We start from the raw sequence: 25,086 nt of genomic DNA on the forward strand, positions 1-25,086 counted from the left end.
GAGAGCCTCTGCAATGACCTGAACATGATCTCATCAGTGACTTTCAGTAGGTGCGAAACCAAAGAAGCTCTGACCAATAACAATATTTGCTATTAGATAACTTCTTGTTCCCTGTGGCTTTTACTCTGTTAATATCCAAGTGCATTCACTACTTCTGCATGTCAGTGGGAAGTGAGGTTGTTTATTCTTCTAAAAAATTAGGCCAATATGCCTTTGTAATAGTTATTATACGGGAAAAACAGACACATAAGAGAGAAACATGACCAGAAATGTTCTATTTCCTAAATACTAAGGAACATAGGCAACAGAGAGCAGGGGAGATTTAGAATTAACCTAAAAACAGAAAACAGCAAGAGGTTGTCTGAATTCTCTGTTGATTCACTATTACCACTGAATAAAATTTTCTTGAGCTTCCTGATATCATTGAAACCAATGCTGTTGAATTCACCACACTATGGATCCTATCCTACAGTCACATATTTCTTCCGAATCAGGAAGAATTATTTCCTCATTTATTTGAAAATATTTATCTTTTAAAACATTTGTGATGACCTGGTCTTTTTAAACTTAGTAGAAAGCAAACCTGGCTTACCTGTCATAACGTGGGTTTAGAGGAGACTGTCCACCACTACATTTGGGACTGCTTCTAGAAATAGTACTTCCTGGTGAGGTATTTGCTAACCGCTGTGGTAGATAAATAATAAATGCATAACAAGTTTGATGAATACACTGTAAGCATCATATTCATAATGATTCAAGTGTATATCAACAAAATTACTACTGTGCATTTTCATCTATGTCCAACCACTCATTTTTAAATAAGCTTCATTCTTTAAATAGGATTAGAAGTCTAAAGGCCACTACATCATACACCATTTAGGTTCCATTGTTGCCTTAATGCTCGACCTGCTAGCCACATTCAACCATAAAAAAATGGAATTTCCAAAAGGATTATTACATTGAATATGCATTGTGAGTAGAGTGAAAACAGAAATGTCACTAGCTGAGATAGAATTTGCTTTCCTTGTGTATGTTTCTGGGCATGTCAGAAGGAAATCCTGTTTTCAATCTTCCTGTCCAGTATTGTTACTGTAGTCCCATTTTTCTGTCTAAATTATTTTTAAACCGTTATTTGCACTTCCAGTGATGCCCAATTAATAGTTTAAAGTTTAGAAGGCTTTCTACAACCAGAAAAGTTCCAAAAAGCTCCAAAAAATCCAAAAAAGCCCTAAAGGTCTGAGTGAGGTCCGTATTATCAACAGTCGCTCTTAGTTGTCATCCCACTTACTTGTCTGGATGGAAGTTGAAATTAGGTTCAGATCTTGTTACAAATAAGGTAGTTTTCTGAAAATTTATGTTTTCAGTGATAAAGAGCTCCCATATACGAAATTCAAATACACTTCCTTCACTGTGAAACAAATTGCTAATTTATTCACCTCATCAGATACATTTGGCTATGAATTCAGTATTTTCTAAAGCACCGAATGCTTCGCTGTAGCAAAAGCTCTGTAGTTTCACATTAAAATCTACTGAAATCCAACACCAGTCCCAGGTACGATCACTGAATGTAGCTTTTTCAGAGTACACATTGAAGTATAAACAAACTTGTACTTGGTGTGTTATTTCTTATGGCTACTCATATAACATAGCAAAATTATAATTACATACCAATGATCTGTTGAACTTGCTGAAACTGTTTTCAAGTGCAGTTCTTAAACCATCATTACTGTCATGTAGTTTTCTATTAGCTGATCTAACAAGGAAATATAGTTTAACTTATGGAAGTATAACAAATAAAAAAATTATATAACATAAAGCAAAGAAAATTTGAAAGTAATACACATTTTAAAATAAAATGTTTTATTCTGCTTTAGATTAATAGTAAGGATTAATGTGGGACCAGAATTTTGTTCCTGTGTGCTGAAACAAATGACTCAATGTACAAAAAGCACCAGAAAGTCTTCCTAAGTCTTCCCATAACTAGCAGTGCAGAAAAAAAAAAGAGATGATTTCAGACGGCATGAGCAGAACATGAATAGGCTGCCAAAAACTTGGGGGTACAGTAGTTACCTGCTGCACAATTACGATAGGCTAAAAGGAAAAATCAGAAAGGCAACTAATACCATTCAAAATGAATTCAGCCTTCTAAATGTATTTGTAGAAGTGGAATCTCATATACTTTTTTTTGTTTGAGGAAAGGAGAAGCTTAAACAAAAACATCCGAGAGAAACACAGAACTCAGATGGGAGGCAGCCCAGCTCCATGCCATCAGAGCACTGGGCAAGAGGGGCTAAGCCACCAGCAGCGCCTGGCCCTGTGCAGACCAACCTGACCTCAGCAGGTGCCCCATCCCAAGCAGTGGGTTTGTCAGTGCTGCTGATCCGTTCCCCTTGTACCAGTCTATTTTCCATCTCTTATTGAGAATACACATTCTAAATGACTTCTAATGGCACAGCCATAATTTGCCCGTATTTTTCCAAGTCATGCCAAGGGCTGTATTTACTACTTCATCCACAATGAAAGGAAACCACTGCTTCCATTGCAGTCATGCTGGTATGAGAGCACAGCTAAGACAAGCACCATTTTCTACCAACCCAAGGCCTATTGGTGATAGGTGGATAGTTGGACTGGATGATTTTGGAGGTCTTTTCCAACTTTGGTGATTTGATTCTATGATTCTATCTGGCTCAAGTATACAGAACACAAACTTAAGGTGAAATGATATAGATCAGCAGACTACATTTCATGAGAACTGAAGCCATCTTAGTATTTGATATTTTTTCCCAAATCTCATCCCAGTCTTTTGCAGAACAATAGAAATGTTTACCTGTGCCTATGGTGGGACAATGTTTATTAAAAAAATATCTGAACAGCTGAGAACTTACTGAAGTATTTCAATTTGTCTTTCCAGATTATCTCTGTCTTCAGTATACTCCCGAATCATTTCTAGGTCTCTACAAAAAAAAAAAAAGAAGCAGCAGCTATATTTCATAGAGCATTCTTTTTTTATTCTGTGTTGGGGACAACAGACTTTTTCAAGGCATTTCTGAATTAAATTTTTCAGATTTCTAGAATACATTAAAAGCATTTTTACACAAAATAAAATCATTTGCTAACTTCATTGATCTCTGCCAGTACAACTCAACAAAAACTGTGGATGAAAGGTAAAGGTGAGGGGTGCAGGGTGGCATTGTTGGGTTGAGCTGAGCTGGACAGAGGCCTTGGGTATCCCGTGGCCGCACGAGATGAGGGGCAGCATCCAAACTTCAGCAAGGTAAGAGTCTGCTGCTTCACCCTTGTCACAGCACGCCTTGGTCTGAGAGGATGTCATGGTTTCAGCTGGGATAGAGACCTGAAAAGCGGACTTTCAGTAAAAAAGGGGGCTATAAGAAGGAAGGGAACAGACTCTGCAACAGAATCTGTTGTGACAGGACATGGGGAAATGGTTTCAAACTTATAGAGGGGGGTTTAGAATGGGTGTAAGAAAAGTTTGTTATGATAATGGTGGTGAAGCACTGCAACAGGTTGCCTAGAGATGTGGTGGATGCCCCATCCCCGGAGACGCACAAGGTCAGGCTGGATGGGACTCTGAGAAACCTGATCTAGCTGTAGGAGTCCCTGTTCAGTGCAGGGGAGTTGGACTAGATGGCTTTTAAAGGTCCCTTCCAACTCAAACAATTCTATAATTCTATGATCAATGAAATAATCATATGAAAGGACTCAATGCCCCTTGAAATACCTTTTACGTTATATGAAGATTACAATTTAGTAACACTGTCATAAAGACTCTTCTAAATCAATCTGAATATCTAGAAGCAGTGCTTATTTGCTCTAGACAAACTAGCTGAGATGGGTGTGGAAGGCTTCCAAAACTATTTTTGCTAATATTTATAGAGATACTCTTCAGATTGAATGTCATGGTGGAAAAAATTTGTACGCTTAACTGAAGTCCCCATTAGACTTCCTTGAACAATTATGAGTGTTTGCATAATGTCCAGAACTAGTTCTTTCAGATATCTGATAAGCAAAATGAACAGTAGTCATGGTAGACTTTGTATGGCATCAAATATGCACCCACCAATGGCAAACTTAGAAAATAAGTTACTGACTTAAAAGATTATAACTACATGAAACAAAAAGATTCTTTTTGTGGTGACAATAATCAAGTAAAAGCATTTACCTCTCAGTGTTCAAAGTCTGATCCGCATATTCACTTTTCAAGCTATCTAACTCACTCTGGAGAAAAGCGATATTTGTTTGCGCTTCTAAGAGGTCTTTCTTAAGTTTCTGATTTTCCTGTACACGAGATATTAAATATTGGCTGTCACAATCATCTCCACAAAATGCTGACACATTGTAATGCTTAAATAAAAACCAACATAATACATAAAAATGAAACACTAGGAAATCTCAGCAAAGATGGGAAAAGAGAATGAAACATCAGAGAAGTCAGTAAACCAGTAGGCAAGATTCACTGAAATTTGACTTTTGGATTTCACAGTGCCACAAAAATGGGATTATGCCATTTTAAGCCATTTCTAAATGTGATAGTTAGAATGTGCATGAATATTATCTAGAACTGTTTTTTCCAAGTTAGAGATCCTCATACAACTATCAATAACCTTAGATGTTTCTCTCTCATCTCACTTGTTAAATTATGCATTTAATTTAAATTGTTTTATTAAATAGTATTAAATATGAAAAAACAATCTATATTGCAAGAAGAATAAAACTGAAGCTAAATTAATGTATTAATGATAAACACTTCTTACCAGCAACATATCATGTATTCTCTTTTTCAGTTCAATCACATCTTCCCTGCTATTTATGTTTCTGGATTGCTCCTCAAGCTAAAAGAATTATAAAATCACCCAATTAACATACATACTTGATTATTCTTTCAAAGTACGTAAAATGTAATGGAAATCATAACAAATAACTCCAAGAATGTGTCACAGCTATTAAAGATTTAAAAATCTACAGTGTTCCCAGCTGCATGAGTTGGAAACATTATTGCAAAAACTTCTTGTCTTCTGTAAGATTTTTTAAATTAATACATTACAAATATTTAATTTCTACTTTGCACTCTGGAATTTGCTGTAGGTATTGAATGTGTACAGCCTGCAGCACAAAACCCAGCAACTGAGAAGACTGTAACAGCTGTATCCCCACCAACAAATATATACATATGTACTATTTCATCTAATGTCAATTCTGTATAGTATTTTTATCAAAAGCTTCCATGTTTCTTGTGAGAAATTTCCATTTCTATCAGTGCTTTTCTAAGTTCAATTCAATATGAAGAAATGAAAATAAATCCTCAGTGGTTGCAAAAATTCTGGTCAAATTTACAGCAAAAACTAATCACAAAATTAAACCTAGAGTATAAAATAATCCAATCCAATATTCATATCTAAGATGTCAATTTATCTTTCAGTTGGGCTTTGAATTAATCAGTTAGGTTGGAATTAGATTTAGGCTAGTAATAACTAATTCCACTAGTAATTTTTTTTTAAAATTAGAGCTTAAACTTATCTCAAACTTTAAAATTTGAAAGAAATGTGCTCACTGACAACAAATCCGTATTAGTTCAATATACTGCATTTGTGTTGCCAATTTCATCTAAATCTATTAATTACAATTACTTAGAGGCAATATATTAGATGTTTCTAACGTATCACATACAAGACTAGTTAACTGCAGTGGAAGTATCTTGATGGACCTTGAAAATTATTCAGAAAGAGAATTTGATTATCCAGTCTCTTCACTAAGTATTTCAGTAAGTTATACAAAATGTATACAACAGCATAGAACTACAACACAAATCAAAAAACTTATTTGAAATTGCCTTTTACCTGTGCACATAAACCTAAAGGGCTGCACTGTGATTATCCATCCTGGGGAAGGCCCTTCATAAGGTATGCATCTCTTACACTAAAAATTCAAGTCATGAGTTCAAGTTGCTTACCTTTTTAAGTTTTTTTATTGTCACCTGAAGATCCCCAACTTCAGTATCATACTGGCGCTTCAACTCATTTAGTGCTTCTTCAGCTTTTCGTTTCTCCTATAATATTTGTTATCTTATTAAATGTTGAGACAGGTTTCAAATGTTTCTTAAAAGATGCATCCACCAATTTGGAAAGCCAAACATTTTTCCCAGTAGATTAATGTGTGCAATTTTGTCTTAACATTAAGTCAACCACCCCTTCCTTAGATTCACAGACACTGGTTCTACTACTGCAGTCCTCTTATAAAAGACTCAGAGAAACAAAACATTGAGGTAAAAGCAAAGATAGGGGTTCCGCACTGAATTCAGAGCTTGTTTTCACATCAGTCTCCTGCACTTAGCATTTTAAATGTATTAAACAAAGCCAAAAGAAAGATGTTCAGATTTCATTTTTACATATATGTAGGTGTGTATTACATATATATAGATGTCTGTACAGAAAGACGTGCAGGTCAGAGCATTCCACCCTGATTTTCAAACCAGCCTTCTGCACTGTGAGATACAACAGGCTAGTAACAGCACTACTGTGCCAGCATTAGTTACTCGCTTACTTCAAACTTTTTTGTTTGGAAGCATTTGACTATTACAGGCTCATGTTCAGTGAAAGCCATGCTGATGGCAGCATCCTTAGTCATGGGAGTTTCACACAGCAGTTAGTCTTAAACCAACCACACTACTGGGGAAATCATTTTAATTCAAACAAAGAGACTTGGGACTGGGACAAAGAAGACCTTAAGGCTGACAGGAAAAGCATGCATTCAGCTCTGCCTAGCACTCCTGGGTGCAGAGGTGTATAGTGTGCAGGACAGGGAGACAGATGGCAGCAGCAGGACGTGCTGCCAGACTGGCAGGCTGTGCTTCCAAACAAGAGACAGCAGGTGTGGACTTTGCTCAGAATACAGTCAGATGCTGACATCTGTGTGTTAAAATGATAGTCAGTCAAAGTAATCAGCTTAAGCTGGATTCTCTGACTGCTGGCACCTGTACCAGACTCCTAAGTATTATTTGGTAACTATTTGCTTCCCTGAAGAAATAAAATAGAGGATAGGCTCACACTGCAGATACCATCATGCAAAGGCAGGTGTCACAGTGGCGTGAGATCACTCTAACAAACAATGGTCATGAGTACAGGCTCTAAGATTAATGGCTGAGCACAATCCCACAAAGTAAATATCTTACATTTGCTCTCAGGGCGTTTTAGGAGGTGGAGTATTAGGAGCTATGAGCTACAGAGAATGTATATGAGTAAAAATGAATAAAGCACTGCAGGAAACAAGTCCCAGCCCATCTTTGATATCTGAGTGTGAAAGGTGAAACCTCCATCACAGCTCAGTGACAATCTGAAAACTAACACTGATAAAATCTGCAACCTGTTGCCTTGTCATTTTTTCAGCACTTCAATCCAAAGAATAGATTTAGCATAAGTGCTGCAAACTATAAGGCATTTTGCTGCATCACGAGGGTCATTTTAGAAACTAAAACATAAACTATGTACAGATAATAGATAGCAGACTTTTATGTAAAGATCATGCCTAATTGCAGAGGTTCTCAGACTGAATGAATGCACACATCCAGGTCATCTTTTTACAGCAGGGAATAACGTTTATAGGGCTTTTTCCAGTGACTAACCACTTCATGGAGAACAGAAATTTTCCAAAGCAAATGCCTATGTTTTCTAAACAAAAATGCATATGCTCCAGGGGAATAGTAAGTTTTTCTGTTCTGAGTTTCATTATAATTAGTTAAATATACATATGCTATTTTGCTGGGATGGGATCTTGAACATTTTTGTGCTTTGTATTTTGTTACTACGAAAACAACAGACTTTGATGGTAGGAATGTTTCCTCTTGTACAGAAAAAGACATTTGAAGCAAATCTGTCAGAACACTTTTTTCCTTCACAGCTCAATTACTAAGAGATATTTAAAATCAACCCATTGGCTGACTGAACTTTGTTGCTTCCTATTTTGCAAATGCTTTTGTGAAAGAACGCATACCAAATGTGTAAAGGTTCAGTAGATAGTTTTTGCTACTTAAGTAATGATCACAGCCAGAATACACATTTTAACTAGTGAACTTCTTTTCTCCACATTAGAATACTTTGCATGAACTGTTCCTCTCACACTTATTACAAAGCTAGGTTTATCACATAAATTTAGTAACAGTTCAACAGGAAGCAGGCAAGGTGATTTTCTTATACTGCTTTCTGCTTAGAATTAGACACTTGTGGCTCTACTCAAGTTTTCAGTATGAGAGGGGAAAAGGATTCTTGTACTTTGCATCAAGACTGCAAGTGAGCTGAAACAACACCGAAAACCTGAGCACACTGAAACAAGCGAACTCCCCATCAACTGAGAGGTGCAGGCCCTCACACTGTTATCACACTCTCTCACCTCTAGAAGTCTCCAAACTACAACTGCAGAATCAGAATGCATCAGCAGGGGAAAGAAAGGTTACTGCTTCAGTCAGATGTAAAAATGAGAAACAAATGATCTAAGCATTAATTAATTAAATTCTTCCACCATTGCAAGTTGGTTCCATCATTTTCAGGTGAAAGGCCACTTTTTTCTAATCAGTTACCAGTACCGTTCTCAAAAATAAACTCCTTTGCATGAACATTTTCTTACAAAAGATTTTTTTTTCTTGCTTTCTGACATCTGAGCAGCCATTCCCCTTTGGGTAAGCATTAAGAGAACACATTTCCCGTCTCATAGGTAGTTTCTTTTCGACCAGGCTCTGTTCTCAGTGCCTTTGAGTCAGCCCAGCAGCATCAAAGACTTACTTGGCCATTAATCCTGCATAAACCCACAGAGAGTTTGGTCACTATGAAATTGTGCAAATAAAAAATACTCACTTCCTTTTTAACTTTATGCTCTGCAGCCTGTATCCGTTGTTCCATCTCTTCCTCCAGCTCACTGAGCTGAACTGCTGCTTTATCCTGAGCTCTAAAATTTAAAAGTAAATATTGTTTTAGGAATTGTCATGTGTCTTGACAGAAAATTGTGTGAAATATGTTTGCTGAAATGAATTAGATAGACAAATATGGAAACAATTTTTAACAATGGAAACAATTTTTAACAACGTTTAACAATGGCCAGACCTTGAAACTGATGTGATTGGGAAAAAAAATCACAAATTAATTTGAAAATACATGCAAATTAGATTTTAAATTATAGCTGATAGCAAATGATTAGTGTGAAAGACATCCTAGACTTAAAATTAAGTTACAAAGATAAAAAGCCTCTCTGGTTATCCTATGACAAGACTTCAAGACAATAACTACAGCAACTTGCAGCATCCATACAACAAGATCTCTATCCTGAGCTAATCTCCTTGAAGCTGGAGAAGCAAAACTATGTTTTTTAAGATGAAATTGTAGTGGGAGTGTACGCTAAACCACAAAGTTACAGACATGAAGAGTAGTCCAAATGCTTAAGGCATTAGATGTAAGAACAAAGCCAGGACCTATTCAAAACATGAACAGGGAACATTTACACAAATGTGTGTGCATGTAAACAACTTTTGAACTCTGTTTATGAAAATTCTGTTTGGCATATTTTGGCACTAACCAATAGTAGTTTGATCCAACAATATAGGATAGAGAAAAAAGTAACAGAACTAGAGGGAAGATTCACTATACCTTTTCACAGCAATGGCCAAGGTTTCCATCTCTGTGCTTTGAAGTTTGATCTCACGGATGAAATTCTTAATGACATGCTCATATGGCTGGATTAATCTTGGTTCCACTATGTGTATGTTCTGATACAGAACACTGACTTGCTCTTGTCTGAAAAAGACAGATACTTTTTTAACACACTTGGAACAATGCTCTGTAGAGGTTTGAAAAATACTATAAATTGAAGTGTACCTCTTTATTGCCTATTTTTTAAATGTAACAAGTACAGACTCTGAATATTCAGCAAGATAGATCTGAATTCTAAATTATTTTTATGCTTTCCATTTGTTTAATATAGCTACTGCAGAAAAACCTCTTTTAGCTTAAGTAAATTTTTTGTACTTATATTTGTGATACACTGAAGAGTATGCCACTGGACCAATCCATAATGTAAATCAAGATTGTTGGTGGATATAACAATAAACTATACACTGTGGAGAGGTTTACTGCTATAGGAAACTGCATAAAAATATGAAAGGGGGTAAGAATACCCACTACCTAAGTAAAAAAAAAAAAAAAGCGACATCACTACAGGGAGTAAAATGAACAGAAAACAACAACCCTGCAATAATATGGGTAATAATAAATAAGCATGGCCTGCAAAACTCACCTGATAGATGTAAAATCTACCTATGGAAGCATGGAAGAAAACACAGCTACCCACATAAAGCTCGATGCTCCCTTAGCTATTGGATTTCCTCCACATCTCTTGTACAAATAATGTGATGGGAGTTGTAGGAGAACAGAAAACATAGCTCTCTCATTTAAAACAAATTATTTTGGTCCTGATGTCTACACCTCTACTAATGACAGCCTTGTTTAGCACCACAAAAAAAAAATTCTATTTGGTAAAAAGTTAATTCCGTATATGACTCTTACATGAAAGACAATGGACATATCTCAGAAGGGAAAAAGAAAAAAGTCTATGTAGATCCTTGAGTAATTAAAAGCTCTCTTGAAATGTATACTGCTTCTTAAAGGCTGCTCCAGTCCGAGAACAACATTTTCTGATTCCTATTTGACCAGATTTCATTTTAAGTGACTGTACACGGTTTTAATTGTCAATTACAATTTAATTGCTGACAAGATGCAAAGACAAATAATACTGTTAAGCACCGAAACATTGTTACACATATTATTACATAAACAGCCCTAATTTCTGGTCACATAACACTGTGACATATCATGTCACAGTTTAAGTTACACGGCACTTCCATAAGGCAATTTATCAGAGAAAATTGTACAACAGAATTTAGCAATCCCAAGGACAACTGAAGCTGATTGCCATGCAGACAATATTCCAAAACATGAGCAAGTATTCAAGAGCTTACAGATCAAACAAAGGGGGAAAAAAAGCAAAAAAAAAAGAGCAGGTCTACAAATGTACAGGAAGCAGACCAGTAATGAGGAAACACAGCATACCAGCTGCAGAAAGGCAAACAAAAATAATGTTTTGCAATTACTAGTCCCACAGCATTTATAACACATCATGAATGCCTGTCCCCTTTTTATTCTTATAGGAAAGCTTAACCTTTGATTTAAAGATCCTCCGTGTTAGACAGCCGACATTTTCCTGTCTCTCATAAAGGTAGTGCTGATTAACCCATTAACTACAACCATGATATCAACAATCACTGTGATTTCACACCTGAAGCACTTTTACAGTTCAGATTATCAGCATTCCAGAACTTTGTTTACTTTTTTTCCCACTGAAAGTATAACTTATTTTACTACAACAGTGGTATAACTGTCATTTTAGCTCAGAGCCTATTTTAAACAACTGAAATATTTCAAGAAACCATAAAATCTGTTTCTAGCTGAAATGCAGATGTTTATTTTAATATACAGAAACATAACAATAGCACATAAAAATACAGATTTACTGAGGCCAGGGGAATTTGTATGCACATGCAACTTTCTCTCTTGCAAAAAAAGGCTTCTGTTTTAGGTGTGCTTAGCATCTCCAGAAGTTAATTTAAACTCAAGGCCGTACTCTATGTATACATACAATTTTGTTTTCACAACGTACTTAAACAGAGTAATATTAAGGTTCACAAATAGTCATGATATTATACAGATTTATCTGATCAGATGCTATTTTACAAACTATGTAAAAGAAGATATTGTTAAAGAAATCCCCTAATGTACGTTTACTCAATATTTCACCTTTAAAAAACAGTCACAGACATTTTCCTTAGCAACCACACTGAGTTAAAACAACTCCAAGAGAAATACTAAAACCAGGATTTAAAAAAAAAAAGGCTTTTCCCTTAAAATCTGCCCTCCTTCTTCTCTGTAATACATTCAGAGGTATGTGAGATTTCTGTGCTGAAGGATTACTGCACAACAGAGAATTTCAGAATGGTTCTGATGACGGTAAATATCACAAAACACATTGGTGATTCATGTTCACTGGATCTCAGTTAAAACACAAGTATATGGCAGATTTGTAGTATTTAAACAGTAACTTCCAAGTACAAGCAGCTGGACAAACAGTAAGTTTAGTGTCACGAGGTGATACCATTTATAGCATTCCTACCGTACTTCCATTACGGTTAATTAGCCTTGAAGCCAGAGCATGACTGTACTTTAAACATTACAAAACACAATCTCTCATAATCCCTCTATTTGAAATTCCATTTACTTAGATAGCTGGGTATGGTAACATATGCTGCATTTCATGAATTTTTAGCACTTCAGCAGTTGTGCTTCAAAGCTGCAAATGCCTCACTAAAACAGCTAACAAACTATTCCAGTATAGTTTCAGATTTTATACAGAAGTAGCTGCTGTGCATATTTGGAACTAGCTGCTGAAGAATGCCACTTCTTCACACAGCGTGGATGTTCCCAAACTTCTTCAGCAGTGTGGCATGTAAAATGGAAATGACAATAGCCACAGCAAGGTGGGCAGTATCATATAATCACAGAATGCTTTGGGTTGCAAGGGACCTTTTAAGATTATCTAATTTCACCCCTCCACTGCTATAGGCATTGACATCTGCTACTAGACCAAGTTGGTATAAGCCCCACCCAGCCTGGCCTTGAACGCCTCCAGGAAGGGGTCATCCACAACCTTTCTGGGCAACCTGTTCCAGTCTCTCATCACTATTACTGTAAAAAATTTCTTCCTAATATCTAGTCTAAATTAGAAGTTATACATCCTACATGGCAGATACACTCAACACAATCTAGGCCTCTGGAACCAGTGCCCAGAAGAGGTGGTGGATGCCCTGTCCCTGGAGACACACAAGGTCAAGCTGGACCAGGCTCTGAGCAACCTGATCTAGCTGAGGTGTCCCTGTTTAGTGCAGCGGAGTTGGACTAGATGACCTTCAAGAGTCTCTTCCAACTCAAACAGTTCAACGATTCTATATATGATTTTTAGGAATAAAAAACATAAACACAAGATCTATGTTATAAAGTTATATTTTTATCTTCAATTTCAGCATTGCCAAGGAGATGTCTACTAAGAACCTTATTTCCTAGAAAGCGAACAAACAGTGGCAAAACTGCTTTTTACCTGATACTAAGACAGAACATTCGTTACCTGAGCAAATGTTTATCTGAGTCTTTTCCAACTCACAAGTTAGCAAATTGTGGCCAGATATTTAAGGACATATATCACCTTTTTCACAGGAATATAAGCACGTTATCTTTCTCACCTCATCTTGTGCTGGATTAGTCATTTGCTGCCTTCAGATAAAAACAAAGTTATATCCATAAAGCTACACAGTATCTCAGTCTGCACTAAGAGTCCAGTGATAAAAAACAGCACATTCGTATCACCAGAAGTCTCCTGCTTCATGGACTGGTACTGCCTGCAGTGCAACAGAAGGTACAGTCTCTTACATTGAGGAACCAGCGAATCAACCATTACTTTGGACTTTTCCTACAATACTTTATGCTAGAATCAAAAATGTCTGCCATGGAACAGCGTAAGGAATTTCTGAAATTTTTGTTCGCTTTATAAAAATGCCTCTCACTCTCCCTTGCAGCTTTTTGTAAAAGCTTATGCAAATGCACATACCAGAACTGAAGATAAAAATCAGTCTCTCTACACTGCTATGCCGCTGCCATACTGCTGTCTGCTTGCTTTAGGATGCAGTAGTAAAAAGCACAGAAGAGTTACTGTGAGAATTAATTCTGCCTGTGAGATGAAAAAAATTCTTATATTTATTATTCCTCCTCAGATCACTGACTGGTTACCGTACAGATGGACTCAAAATACCTGTGACCTTGTTTTATGAAGGTTTGAAAACAAAACAAGGCCCATTCAAACACAGTCATGCAGAATCCTGGAAAGCACCTGCAAGGCTCTTTTAGACTTAAATCAGCCACTAAAACTCTCAGTGACACTCACATGAGTGCATCTATGGCAGCTTTACAGGAAATCTTAGTTAAAAAAATGACTCAACAAATAATGTAAGCAACAGAAAAACAGGAGAAATTTGTCATGCAACAAAATTAATGGAACACTACTTAAATGTTTATGTCTTCCAGTACCTGAAGGGGTCCTACAGGAAAGCTGGGGAGGAACTTTTTATTAGGGCATGTAGTAACAGGATGGGAAGAAATTGTTTTAAACTGGAAAAGGGTAGATTTAGACTAGATATTAGGATGAAATTCTTTACTGTGAGGGTGGTGAGACACTGGAACAGGCTGCCCAGAGAGGTTGTGGATGCCGCCTCCCTGGAAGCATTCAAGGCCAGGCTGGATGGGGCTTTGAGCAACCTGCTCTAGAGGGAGGTGTCCCTGCCTACAGCAGGGGGGTTGGAACTAGATGATCTTTAAGGACCTTTCCAGCCCAAACCATTCTACGATTCTATGATTCTAAGAGGAATTGTTGTTAATCATTTCGTTCCATATTGTAAATCACTCCTGTTTTCACATGCCACACTAAGTACTAGTGATGCCACTGCAGCAGGGCAAAATGGTTGCAATGGACATTGCCAGATTTATTTGTTTGTTTCCAGTTCCCACTGAATACATGCTATTTCTTTCTGCATATTTGTCAGTTATTGAAAATTTTTTATCAAGGAAAAATCAGACCTTACTGTGATGACTGATGAACACTCAATAGTCTTTGCAGTACGAGAAAGAAATAAAAAGTTATTGATTCAGTTTCAATAAAATTCATGTGAAATGCTCAGCTGTGCCCTATAAAATTAGTCTTTCTATAAAAGCAGAAATCCTATCTTAAACTGATTTATCTGCACCCCTTTAAGTTCCGCACTGACTGAACTGATCAGAGGGCTGGAGCACCTCCCCTACAAAGATAGGCTGAGGGAGCTGGGCTCATTCAGCCTGGGGAAGAGAAGGCTGCGGCGTTACCTCATTGCAGCCTTCCAGTACCTAAAGGGAGCCTACGAACAGGAGGGGAGTCAACTCTTTACAAGGGTTGATAATGGCAGGACAAGGGGAAATGGCTTTAAGTTGAAGGAGGGAAGATTTAGGTTGGATATCAGAGGGAAGTTCTTTACTGTGAGAGTGGTGAGGTGCTGGGACAGGCTACCCAGAGAGGCTGTGGATGCCCCATCCCTGGAGGTGTTCAAGGCCAGGTTGGATGGGGCCCTGGGCAGCCTGGTCTAGTATTAGATGTGGAGGTTGGCGGTCCTGCCTGCAGCAGGGCGATTGGAGCTTGATGATCCTTGAGGTCCCTTCCAACCCAAGCCATTCTATGATTCTATAAACTATAGACATTCAAAATTGCAAATGCATAGAAAGAGCATGTTTAATACAACACATGAAAGAAACTGTCCCATTGGATCTTCTGGCTGTATGCTTGCACTGCCTACCTCATGTGCCCTTTTGCTGCTTCTACAAAGTACAGGCATAAAGCATGAATGGCTCAAGAAAGTATAGTACACTAGAATGGTACTGCCCTGGCTTTACCTTACTTCATACAGGTACCCTGTAAAATTAGTATATGAAATTAGTATATGAAAAGTGTTTTCACATCTTCACATAAGAGTTTCTGTATTACATAAAGCTATTGTATTACAGAAAAAAAATAAATCTGCCCCAAGAATAATGCCATCTGTAATATAATAGATGAAAAATACCAAAGTAGAATACAAGAGGAGCAGAGAAAATGGAAAAAAAAAAAAAAAAGAAAAGCAGGGTTTAGATATATCAGATACTTAGATTACATTACATGGCATAATTCCCTCTAGACCAATTAATATCAACTCATTGTACTGTCCTGGATGGCTGAATGTACAGTGGCTGTTTGCCTGCTGGTCCGCACTCTGAATGCAGTTCAAAGAAAGTTGGTGGAATGTATCAAAAAACGTCTAAGTATTTGCTCAGCTTCTTACATATATTCCCTTTGTAATTGCCAAGGAAAGGAGGCCATGTTACGTGGTCCACTTAGTCTCATCTTACCAGGCGTATTTGCAACACCATTTTCCACCACTTAAAGGACAAACTGCAGCAAGCTAGTGGAAAACAGAAGAAAATCAAAGATTTGCCAGTAATGTTACAAAACCACTTTTCCTTGTATGATAACAATTTAGTTTTTCTTCCTTCCATCGCTATTTGGTGTATAATTACCTGCCTCTGCTTTAGAAAGGTAGAGATTTACAAACTGCAACATAGCAAGATGAGATATAAGCTCACTGGGACTAGAGGTGTCTCTCTGGGCTGGGGTTTTAATGAGGGGTAAGAAAACTTGACCGAATTATAGAATCAGAATATCCCACGTTGGAAGGCACCCACAAGGATCATTGAGTCCAACTCCTGGCTCCACACAGGACCACCCAAAAATCAGACCATATGTCTGAGACTGGTGTACAAACGCTTCTTGAACTTCAGAGGCTTGGGGCCATGACCACTGCCCTGAGGAGCCTGTTCCATGCCTACCACCCTATGGCGAAGAACCTTTTCCTGATATCCAATCAGATCCTCCCCTGTCACAGTTTCATAACATTCCTTCAGATCCTATCCTTTTGTTCTACAACAAAAATCTTTACATTGAATCCAAAGAATCCCTTGACAGTTTTCTGACATTAGTCTTCACTTCTGTCCTCTTCCTTGTCCATACTGTTATTGTCTTTCAGGAACTGGAAAAACATGGTTTTTATTTTTACAGGTGCAGAATGTGCTCCTGTTTCTAAGCTTTAGAATGGTCTCTATTGCATCTCTCTTCCCACTGTAGCTTGTAAAATCACTCATTGTCTGTAGAACCTCTCTTCTAATGTGGATATGAAGGGATGAAATGTAAGGTGATCTCAGCCAGGAAGGCCTGAGTTAGAGGAAGAGAAAGGGGCATTACAATCTGACAATTGTCCTTACACTGGAGATCAATAACCTCTGTTAGCTACCAAGGATAGAGAAATACCTTGTTCAGAAAAGCAGACATGCTGGATATGCCATCATGTTAACCATCAGAAAAGATCCACAAAATCTGTTTGAAATAGGAAAAGTTCTACTGCTGTCACAGATGAGTGCCTAACACACAAGTGTACAACCTCTTGGCTTGCCAGGGCAGCAAGAAGCGAAGAGGAATTGTCTTGAGCCACATAAATGCAGGTTGCTTCAAAAGTAATTATTTACTCATTTAGTATTTATTAAGTATTTATTTATTTCCATGGAAACAACAACTAGTACAATGAGCACAATGACATTATTTAATAGAGCAAATTCACAGCTACAAAACAATATTTTTCTTTATAGTCAGCACTATTAGCTCAGTATTTTCACCAGTGATGAACAAGAGCCTACATGATGTGCTCACAAAAACCTGCACAGCAGAGGTGACCCACTGTCACTCTTGCCACTGCTGAAATGCACTACCCATCACCTCACTGTGTTCATATTCACTGCTTTGTCTCCATAAATGCTTGGCAAGAATCAATGAATGTCAGTGGGTGCCTTTTTTTGCACATGGAGGAATTCAGTGACATCCCTTTGCTTCATACGCACTTCCATATCAGACACCATTCTGTCAAACTGTCCCTCTGCTGACATCTGTCACACAGCAACAAAAAGTAATGGAATACTGATGGGAAAGTTCAACCTCTACTGTCTGCCACCAACATCCACCTCTGACGCTGTGGGTCAAAAGAATAACACAGATAGATAGTATTCTTTTCAGAGCAGCACTCGTAAAATATATCATATAGTTGATGCATATAAGTAACAAAATTTATTTTAATTTTTAATATTTTTATTAAAACACACAAAAAAGGGAGGAAAACAAAACATAAAACAAGTGGGATATTTGATCTTGTTTTTGTGAAACTAATGCATCAGTCTGGTTCAATGGCAGTGCCTGCAATTCTTAGTGAGCTCTCAAGGTGTTTCTCAGGTACTTTTAATGAAATTTTACTCCTCCTGTGTTTCATCCTTGAAAACAATTGCTCACAAATGTACCTGATGCAAAAAACAACGACATGAGTAAGGTGTGATTGTGAAGCACTTTCTCTCTCATAAAAGTCTGGTAGAGAGACATGATCAGATTTTTCAGCTGAACATCTGATTGCAACTCTACACATTCCATTTAAAAAATGTATTTATGCTGAATTAAAAAGGAGTCAGAAATATATCAAAAAATTGTTTACTTTTTTTGGAGCTCCTGAAACCTATTTTCAAATTCCCTTACAGCAATGGAAAGCACAGCTGCATATTTTTTGCTGTTCACAGGACTTTTAGCCAATGTATCAAAATGCATACAGTTATTTGCCATCACTTGAGTCGGCACTGCACTGTGCCCTCTCCATCCTCTGGTTTCAGCCCAGACGGTGCTGACTGCACACTGCAAGCTGGGCCAGGCTATGCAGTGAGGCAGAGCCGCTGCCATGATGGCATGGGGTGGGGAGCTGAGCCAGGCTGCATGCGGCCCATGGGATGTGGGTTGAACAGGTCTGGCCTAATACTTTCTCCCTGATTACATGCCTTGAGGAAACACATGATTCCATGAAATCTTCATACAGAATAAACTTCCAGGTGTTTCTCAAGATGAAATATAGCGTGTTTTTCACTACCACCTTAACCTATCCCTTCACAGATTGTTTTATGTCAAAAGAAGAACAAATCTACAACCTCCATGTGAGAGTCTAGGCAAGAAAACAATTCTGATTCTCAGAGAAGGAATTTTTAATGTTTCCACAGAAAAAGTACTGTTCTCTGCCTAAAGGCAAAGGTGTAGCTCGGAGCAGGTAGTGGGACTGGAGTAGAAAAAAGCCTGTCATACAGGAGGAAAAGATGAAGTCCATGGAAAAGGAGAACATCCCAAGGGATAGACTTAAGGCACAGGATCTTGAGTAACAAATATTTCAGGAAAACAAATGCTGTAGAGCCTAAGTTCTTTCACACAGAAGTTGTTCTGGTTAAAAGGAAGAAAAAAAAGCAGGAAAACTGAAGGTGGCTCTGAAGATGTTCTAGCTCACAGAAAGGCATCTGTCACACTTTCAGCAGAGTGCATTTGCCAGTTCCTTGTAATGAGATGTATTAAAAGACTAGATGTGATTACTGAAGCACAGATCCTTTCTCTAGCACTGTGACAAAGGAGTCCCAAACATCTGCTTTTCCTCAGGCTTTGTCTTCATTACCTCCCTAAGAAACACACATCCACTTCATAGGAAATCTCCAGTGTTCGTCACCTCTTGGAAGAAAATGCAATCTGCCAGCAAGACCTGAAGCTGTGCTCTGTATTGGCTTTATCAAAAATCCATTATGGCTCATGACAGCACAAGTGGAACAGGTTTTGGACTGGTTTTTCTGTAGCTCCTCTCCTCTCATGCAGCCCAGCACTATATGCCATGAGTATCATCTTCCCTTGCACCCAGTTCATTTTAAAAACAACTCTTCTCATTTTATCATGGCTCCAAATCCACATTTTCTATACTGATCCAGTTTGCCTAATATCAGACAAATATCACCTGCTATTGTTAAAAGGGATTCCATTTATTCCAGCAATACACAAGAATGTACACAATACACATTTGAAAATCTTAGTTCTTTCTGATTTAAGATCTTCAAAATAAAGAGTTCAGAATTTGTTTCCTGAGAAGTTTTTGGCTATGATCCTGACAAAGATAACTGTCACAGAGCTCCTAAGAGTTCTCTTGAAGTGTCAGCAGATGTTGGATTATTCTCTGCTCCAAGATGAGGAATGGAAAAGCACTGCCATCAGGAGACAATTACGCATCTTTAAGGGAGCATATACATGCTAAGAGAGTAGAGGGAATCTTTTCGTATTACCACTGAAATCCAAACAGATTTGAGGATGATCACACATTAAAACAAAATGGAACACTAATTAACACAGCTAACAGCTAAAGCCTTCCAGCACAAACAGTACACTGGAGTACTCCTGCCTGGAGCACCACATAGATACATTTCTTAATGCTGCTTCTGCTCCTGTGTCACTGCCAGCACTTCTTAGAGGAATAAACCAGCAAATAGGTCTGAGTTCCCAATAAAACAGATCTCCTGCGGCTCACACACGTATACTCCATTTGGAAATTCACTATGTACAAACCAAAAGCATTGCCATCTTTTGGGCTTAAAAACACAGGAAGAGGAGTTGTATTTCAAATGAAATGAATGCCAAAAATAATGTAAAAAAAAAAAACCTCTACATACAATTCCACTAAAATCTGGCTTCAGACATTATACTGGATCACCAGCCTGGAAAGACTTTCCAGTTTTTTGTGCTCAAGGCACAACTGTCCACTAAGTTTGCATGAAGATGAGGACCAACAGTAATTTGACTCACAATGACCCCCTCACCAAAATATATAACTGAACCCAGCCCTGAATATCTGCTCAGATGGGGAGGGAAGAAGCTAGACTGAAAACAAACTTTTTGATGCCATTACCCCTTGTTTAACTACAGAAGATCACAGTATAAGCTCACAGAACTGTGCAACCCATATACCAAACTACAGAGAGGCATGATCCATTCCATTGTAACAGTATTTTTTAAATATTAACTCAATCCAAAATGTTCTGGAACTAGGCAGTACTTAACAGTAAGCAATATCTATCTGATATCTACTTCTCCATTATGGGCTGAGATAAGAAATTAATCAGTGTTACTAGGGTTTATATGCCTTTATGGTGGCTTATTCATGGTTTTCAAAAGCTCATTTGCAAAAAAAGAGGCTGAACCGTGTGTACTAATGAAAGATTCCCTCTTGATTTCCATCTCTCACATTCCATCCCCCACGCCTTGATTTTTTCTTTAGAAACCACAGCAGCATGAAAGCATGTGCCAGTGCTGTGCTAGAGTGGGGCCAGAACACAGAGCACCTGGAGAGAACAAACCCCCAAATCCAACGTGGCTGAGATCAGAAAAACAGACTCCACTCATCCGCACTGCAGGAGCTTCTGCCTCGTAGTTACTTTTCTCATGATTTTCCAACAAATGTAACTGCAAACATATGAACGGTGATAAACCACAGTGCAAGAACACCGACTGCTCTACGCACTAACATAGGTCTGACTTTTGAAAACAGGTAAAGAAAAAATTGAACTGATAAACAACTAAAAATAAATAATTTAAGTAAAACAATAAGTAACATTTTTGAAGTACTTTTCATAATTTTGTTATATTCTTCCATTTAAAACCCTTCCACGCACAGACTCCTCTGACAATTTTAGGATATTCACTATTACTCACACACTTGATCCAAATGTTTTCAGTGGGACTATTCACATAAAGAAAAAATTTACTAATATTTCAACAACCAAAAAAAAAGCGTGCCACAAACGGAAAAAAAAGCTGAGTTGCAACAAAGGTCTCCTTCCCCAGCTTCAGGACAGGAGAGAGAAAGAACAAGGAAAACAAAGGGCACACTGTTCTTGGGCTGACGCTGGCACACACCTAACAAGCACAGCCAACTAGGAAGGGTGTTCCAAGGTATTAACGAAGCTGAGCAGGAATGGGAAACATTTACATCAGGCAACAGCCCACCTGACACATATACTTAATTACTGACGTCCAGGTCTGTTTGCAAGCTGACGCATTAGAATCCCAAAGTAACATAATGAAATGACATGTCTGCACAGTGAGGTGTCAGAGCAAAGAGTCCGGCTGCACTCACACTGCTGCTGCTGCAGCACTGAGATGGGCTTATCACCGAAAGGAGAGAGATGCTTTCACATGCCATCACTGGTCCTCAGTCATGCTCTTACATCACCTATGGAGTTTCTGTCTGGCTTTAGGCTAAGATCTGAACTGCTGCTGCAGACTCTCTAACAAGAGGCTTAACTTCTCTTTGTCTCTGTTTACAGCAAGGAAGGCATCACAAACTCGGTATAAAAGATCAGATCATTGAGAAGTTACTGATATGCATGGAACATACCAGTATAAGCAGTGTTACTTATACTCTCCTTCCAGAAAAAAAGAACAAAAGAACAATCTCCTCAGGTTGCAGACATGAGGGTTCTGTAACTCTCTCAAGTTCTCTGAAGAGATAAACAGACTTCAAAGTAGCTAGAACCATATTACTGGACCAAGAAGTGATTTGAGGAGCATTATATGAAGACCAGGATTATATATTGGCCTATGATTTGAAATGTGCAAAGCAGCAAACTGTAATTCGACATGAGTGGCAGAAAACGTACAGACTTTTAATTGTCTCCTGTTCATCTCACACTTCAGCTCTATGTAAGTCCCTTTGCATGCAGCCACGCATCTATCCTAACTCTGATCTCCCGCCAAAACCTTAAAACTCTAATCACTTGTTTTTCAGTTTAAATTGAATATTTCAAGTGAAGCAGAATTACTCTGCATTTTTACGGGCAACATTTTTGCAACAACTTAGAGCACCTCCGGTTTCAGGCAGGTTACTGCCAACGCCCTGCAGCGAAACGCGGCCGAACGGCTCTGTGCCGGCAGAACCGATTTACCCTCACTTCCCGACAGCGCCCTTCATCCCGCCCGCACCGGCGGCGGAGGCTCCTGAGGGAGCAGCCCGTTGCCGGAGTGCTGGGATGCCGTGATGTGCGTGGCGCCCGCCTCTCTGCCCGAGAGTCCCGCCTGGGTTGATCAGAAAGCAGCGAGAGGGAAAAGTTGTGCACAGAGGAAAAGAAGAAAAAAAAGAAGAAGAAGAAAGAAGAAAACGAAAAGGAAAACGAAAAAAGAAAAAGGAAAATAAAAAGGAAAAAAGAAAGGAAAAAAGAAAAAGAAAAGCACAAGAGCTGGAAACCCCGGAACCAGAGCGCAGAACCCCTTTCACAGGGCCGCTCCCGCAGGACGGCGCTCCAGCGGCGCAGGGCTGCCCTCGGGGCTCCGCAGCCGCCGGGCACACATGGCTGGGGGGCCCCGCTGCGCCGTCAGCAGAGCGGAGTCTCTGTGCTCCCGGACTTACCTGGGGATGTACCTGGCCTCGTCCCCCAGCCGCACCTCGAAGTCTCTCCAAGGCTGCTCCAGCCCCGCGGCGTTCCACGTCGCCGCGGCCTCCTCGCCCTCCTCCTCCGGCTCCGGTTCCCCTGGGCCGCCGCTGGACCGCCGCCGGGTGGCGCCGCGGAAGCCATGGGCGAACTCCCTGAAGGTGATGGCCCCGTCACGGTCGCTGTCGAGGCGCTGGAAGATCGCCTCGGCCTCGGCCGGCCGCACCCGCAGCTCGGCGCAGAGCGCCGCGAAGTCCTCGCGCTCGATGCGGCCCGAGCCGTTGGCATCGCAGGCCAGGAAGAGCGTGCGCAGGCGGGACTGCTCGTCCCCCGCCGCCTCGGCGTCCATCACCCCCGCTGGCAGTGCTGCCGCGCGGCTCCTGTGAGAGAGGCGGTGTCCCGAGCTGGCGGCACCACTCCGCCGGGCGTTCGGCGGGGCGGGGCGGGCCGGCCGCGCTCCCCGCTCCGCCCCGGTGCCCGTCGAGGCGGAGGGAGGCGGGCCGCGGGCGGTGGTGGACGGCTGCAAGGGTAGTGGTGTCTCCGGGCGAGGTGGGTTGGCCGCGCGGGGGTTGCTGTGGGGCGCGGGCTGTGCCGCCGCCTTCTGCCCCGGTGCGCAGCTCGGCCCTCCTCGCCGCCCCCCAGGAGCCCCCCACGGGCCGGAAAGGTCCCGAGGAAGGAGCGGGCGGGTGCCGGGCCCCGGCTGCCCTTGGCTGGTGCAGGGCGCTCCCGGCAATGCTAACGGCACCGGCAAATCAGAGGCACTGCGATAACAGCGCGGCCCGTTCACCTGCAATAGCTGAATGGGAATGCCGACGCTGTGCAGCTGCCATAAAGTCTTACACCTCAGTCCCCTCTTCCAGTAATGCAGTAACACTTGCTAGGTTCACGGCAACGAGCCCCGGGTTACCCGAGGTTTCCATACATAGATCCTTACTGACCACCTAGGCGTTGCATGTTAAATCATAGAATACCCTGAGTTGGAAAGAACCCATGAGAATCACAGAGTTCAATGCCTACACTGTAAAGAAAGTGCATGCTACTATCTCGCCACCTGTGATTTAGAGAAGCACATTGTTAAAACAGTAAGGAAAAAGCTGTGTGCAAATCAGTGAACCAAAGGAGCCATATTCTAGTGCTTAGCATAGAAGAATTCTATACTGTACTGTCTGTCTTGACAAGTCAAGACCATTCACTTTCTTGAAGTCTTTGGTAAAATTTCAGGTTTCATTGGAACCTCAGAGGAGGATCAGGTTGGAGGTTAAGGTTCTTCACCAGAGGGCAGTGGGCATGGAACAGCTTCCCCAGGGCAGTGGGCATGGCCCCAAGCTGCCGGAGTTCAAGGAGCATTTGGATAATGCTCTCAGGCATAGGGTCTGGATTTTGAGTGGTCCTGCGTGGAGCTGGGAGTTGGATTCAGTGGTCCTTGTGGGTCCCTCCCAAGTTGGGATATTCCATGATTCATTTAAATTCTTAACATGAATGTTTTTAATTTGCCTGCACTTATTTCTGTGTCTATCTGCAGATGTAAACTGCGTATGCCAAAGTTGTGATAGAGTTAAACAGAATGCAATTCCACCTGCTAACGAAACCGTGTTTCCTTATTGACTGAAGTACAGCCCCAGGGCAAGGACGTGATCCAGCAGAGCACAAACTATTCAGCTGACCTCTCATTTGAATAAATCACATATGGTAAATGGAGTATAAAATGCTTCTCTGCCTAAGAGGTGTGGAATGTCCTCGAAGCAAATTATAATTATTTTACAGATTTTGATTATTTTTTGCCAGAGTTAGACAGAGTCAGCTTAAAATTGTGCCATCAATCTATCTCTAGTCAATGAGAAGGTATATGAAGCTTTCCCTTGTACTCTAGATAAATGCAGCCATTTAGTAATTTGAAATACAAATTTTAGTTTAAAGATAACAGAGAATCTTAAGGACTTTGATATATGATTTATTTTTGTCACTACATTTCTGTTACAATTCTACTAAGTGTAGCAAAGCAATAAAATCCTTGGATTCTCATACTGTAGCAAAATCTAGAGTTTTAGTAAAGCAGAGTTAA

At 39.8% G+C, this 25,086-nt stretch overlaps 1 protein-coding gene and 1 long non-coding RNA gene across 3 annotated transcripts in view; one reads left to right on the plus strand and one right to left on the minus strand.

The window, feature by feature from the left end:
• Positions 1-23,476, minus strand: part of RASEF (RAS and EF-hand domain containing) — a 41,989-nt gene extending 18,513 nt beyond the window's left edge. The window contains exons 1-9 of one of the 2 annotated variants that reach the window (XM_021381047.1): positions 23,003-23,476; positions 9,648-9,794; positions 8,862-8,952; positions 5,969-6,064; positions 4,773-4,850; positions 4,181-4,296; positions 2,886-2,954; positions 1,669-1,753; positions 593-684 (exon numbers count right to left, since the gene is read on the minus strand). In XM_021381047.1, coding sequence (XP_021236722.1) covers positions 593-684; positions 1,669-1,753; positions 2,886-2,954; positions 4,181-4,296; positions 4,773-4,850; positions 5,969-6,064; positions 8,862-8,952; positions 9,648-9,794; positions 23,003-23,373 — 1,145 coding nt within the window. In that variant the 5' untranslated portion in view covers positions 23,374-23,476. The remainder of the gene's footprint in view (positions 1-592; positions 685-1,668; positions 1,754-2,885; positions 2,955-4,180; positions 4,297-4,772; positions 4,851-5,968; positions 6,065-8,861; positions 8,953-9,647; positions 9,795-23,002) is intronic. The other variant, XM_021381046.1, reaches the window with a different exon arrangement.
• LOC110389936 lies at positions 23,488-24,722 on the plus strand. Its single transcript, XR_002433467.1, has 2 exons — positions 23,488-23,573; positions 24,547-24,722. It is a non-coding gene; the product is annotated as an uncharacterized LOC110389936 (long non-coding RNA).

Source organism: Numida meleagris, chromosome Z (assembly GCF_002078875.1).
Source record: "Numida meleagris isolate 19003 breed g44 Domestic line chromosome Z, NumMel1.0, whole genome shotgun sequence".
Lineage (NCBI taxonomy): Eukaryota > Metazoa > Chordata > Aves > Galliformes > Numididae > Numida > Numida meleagris.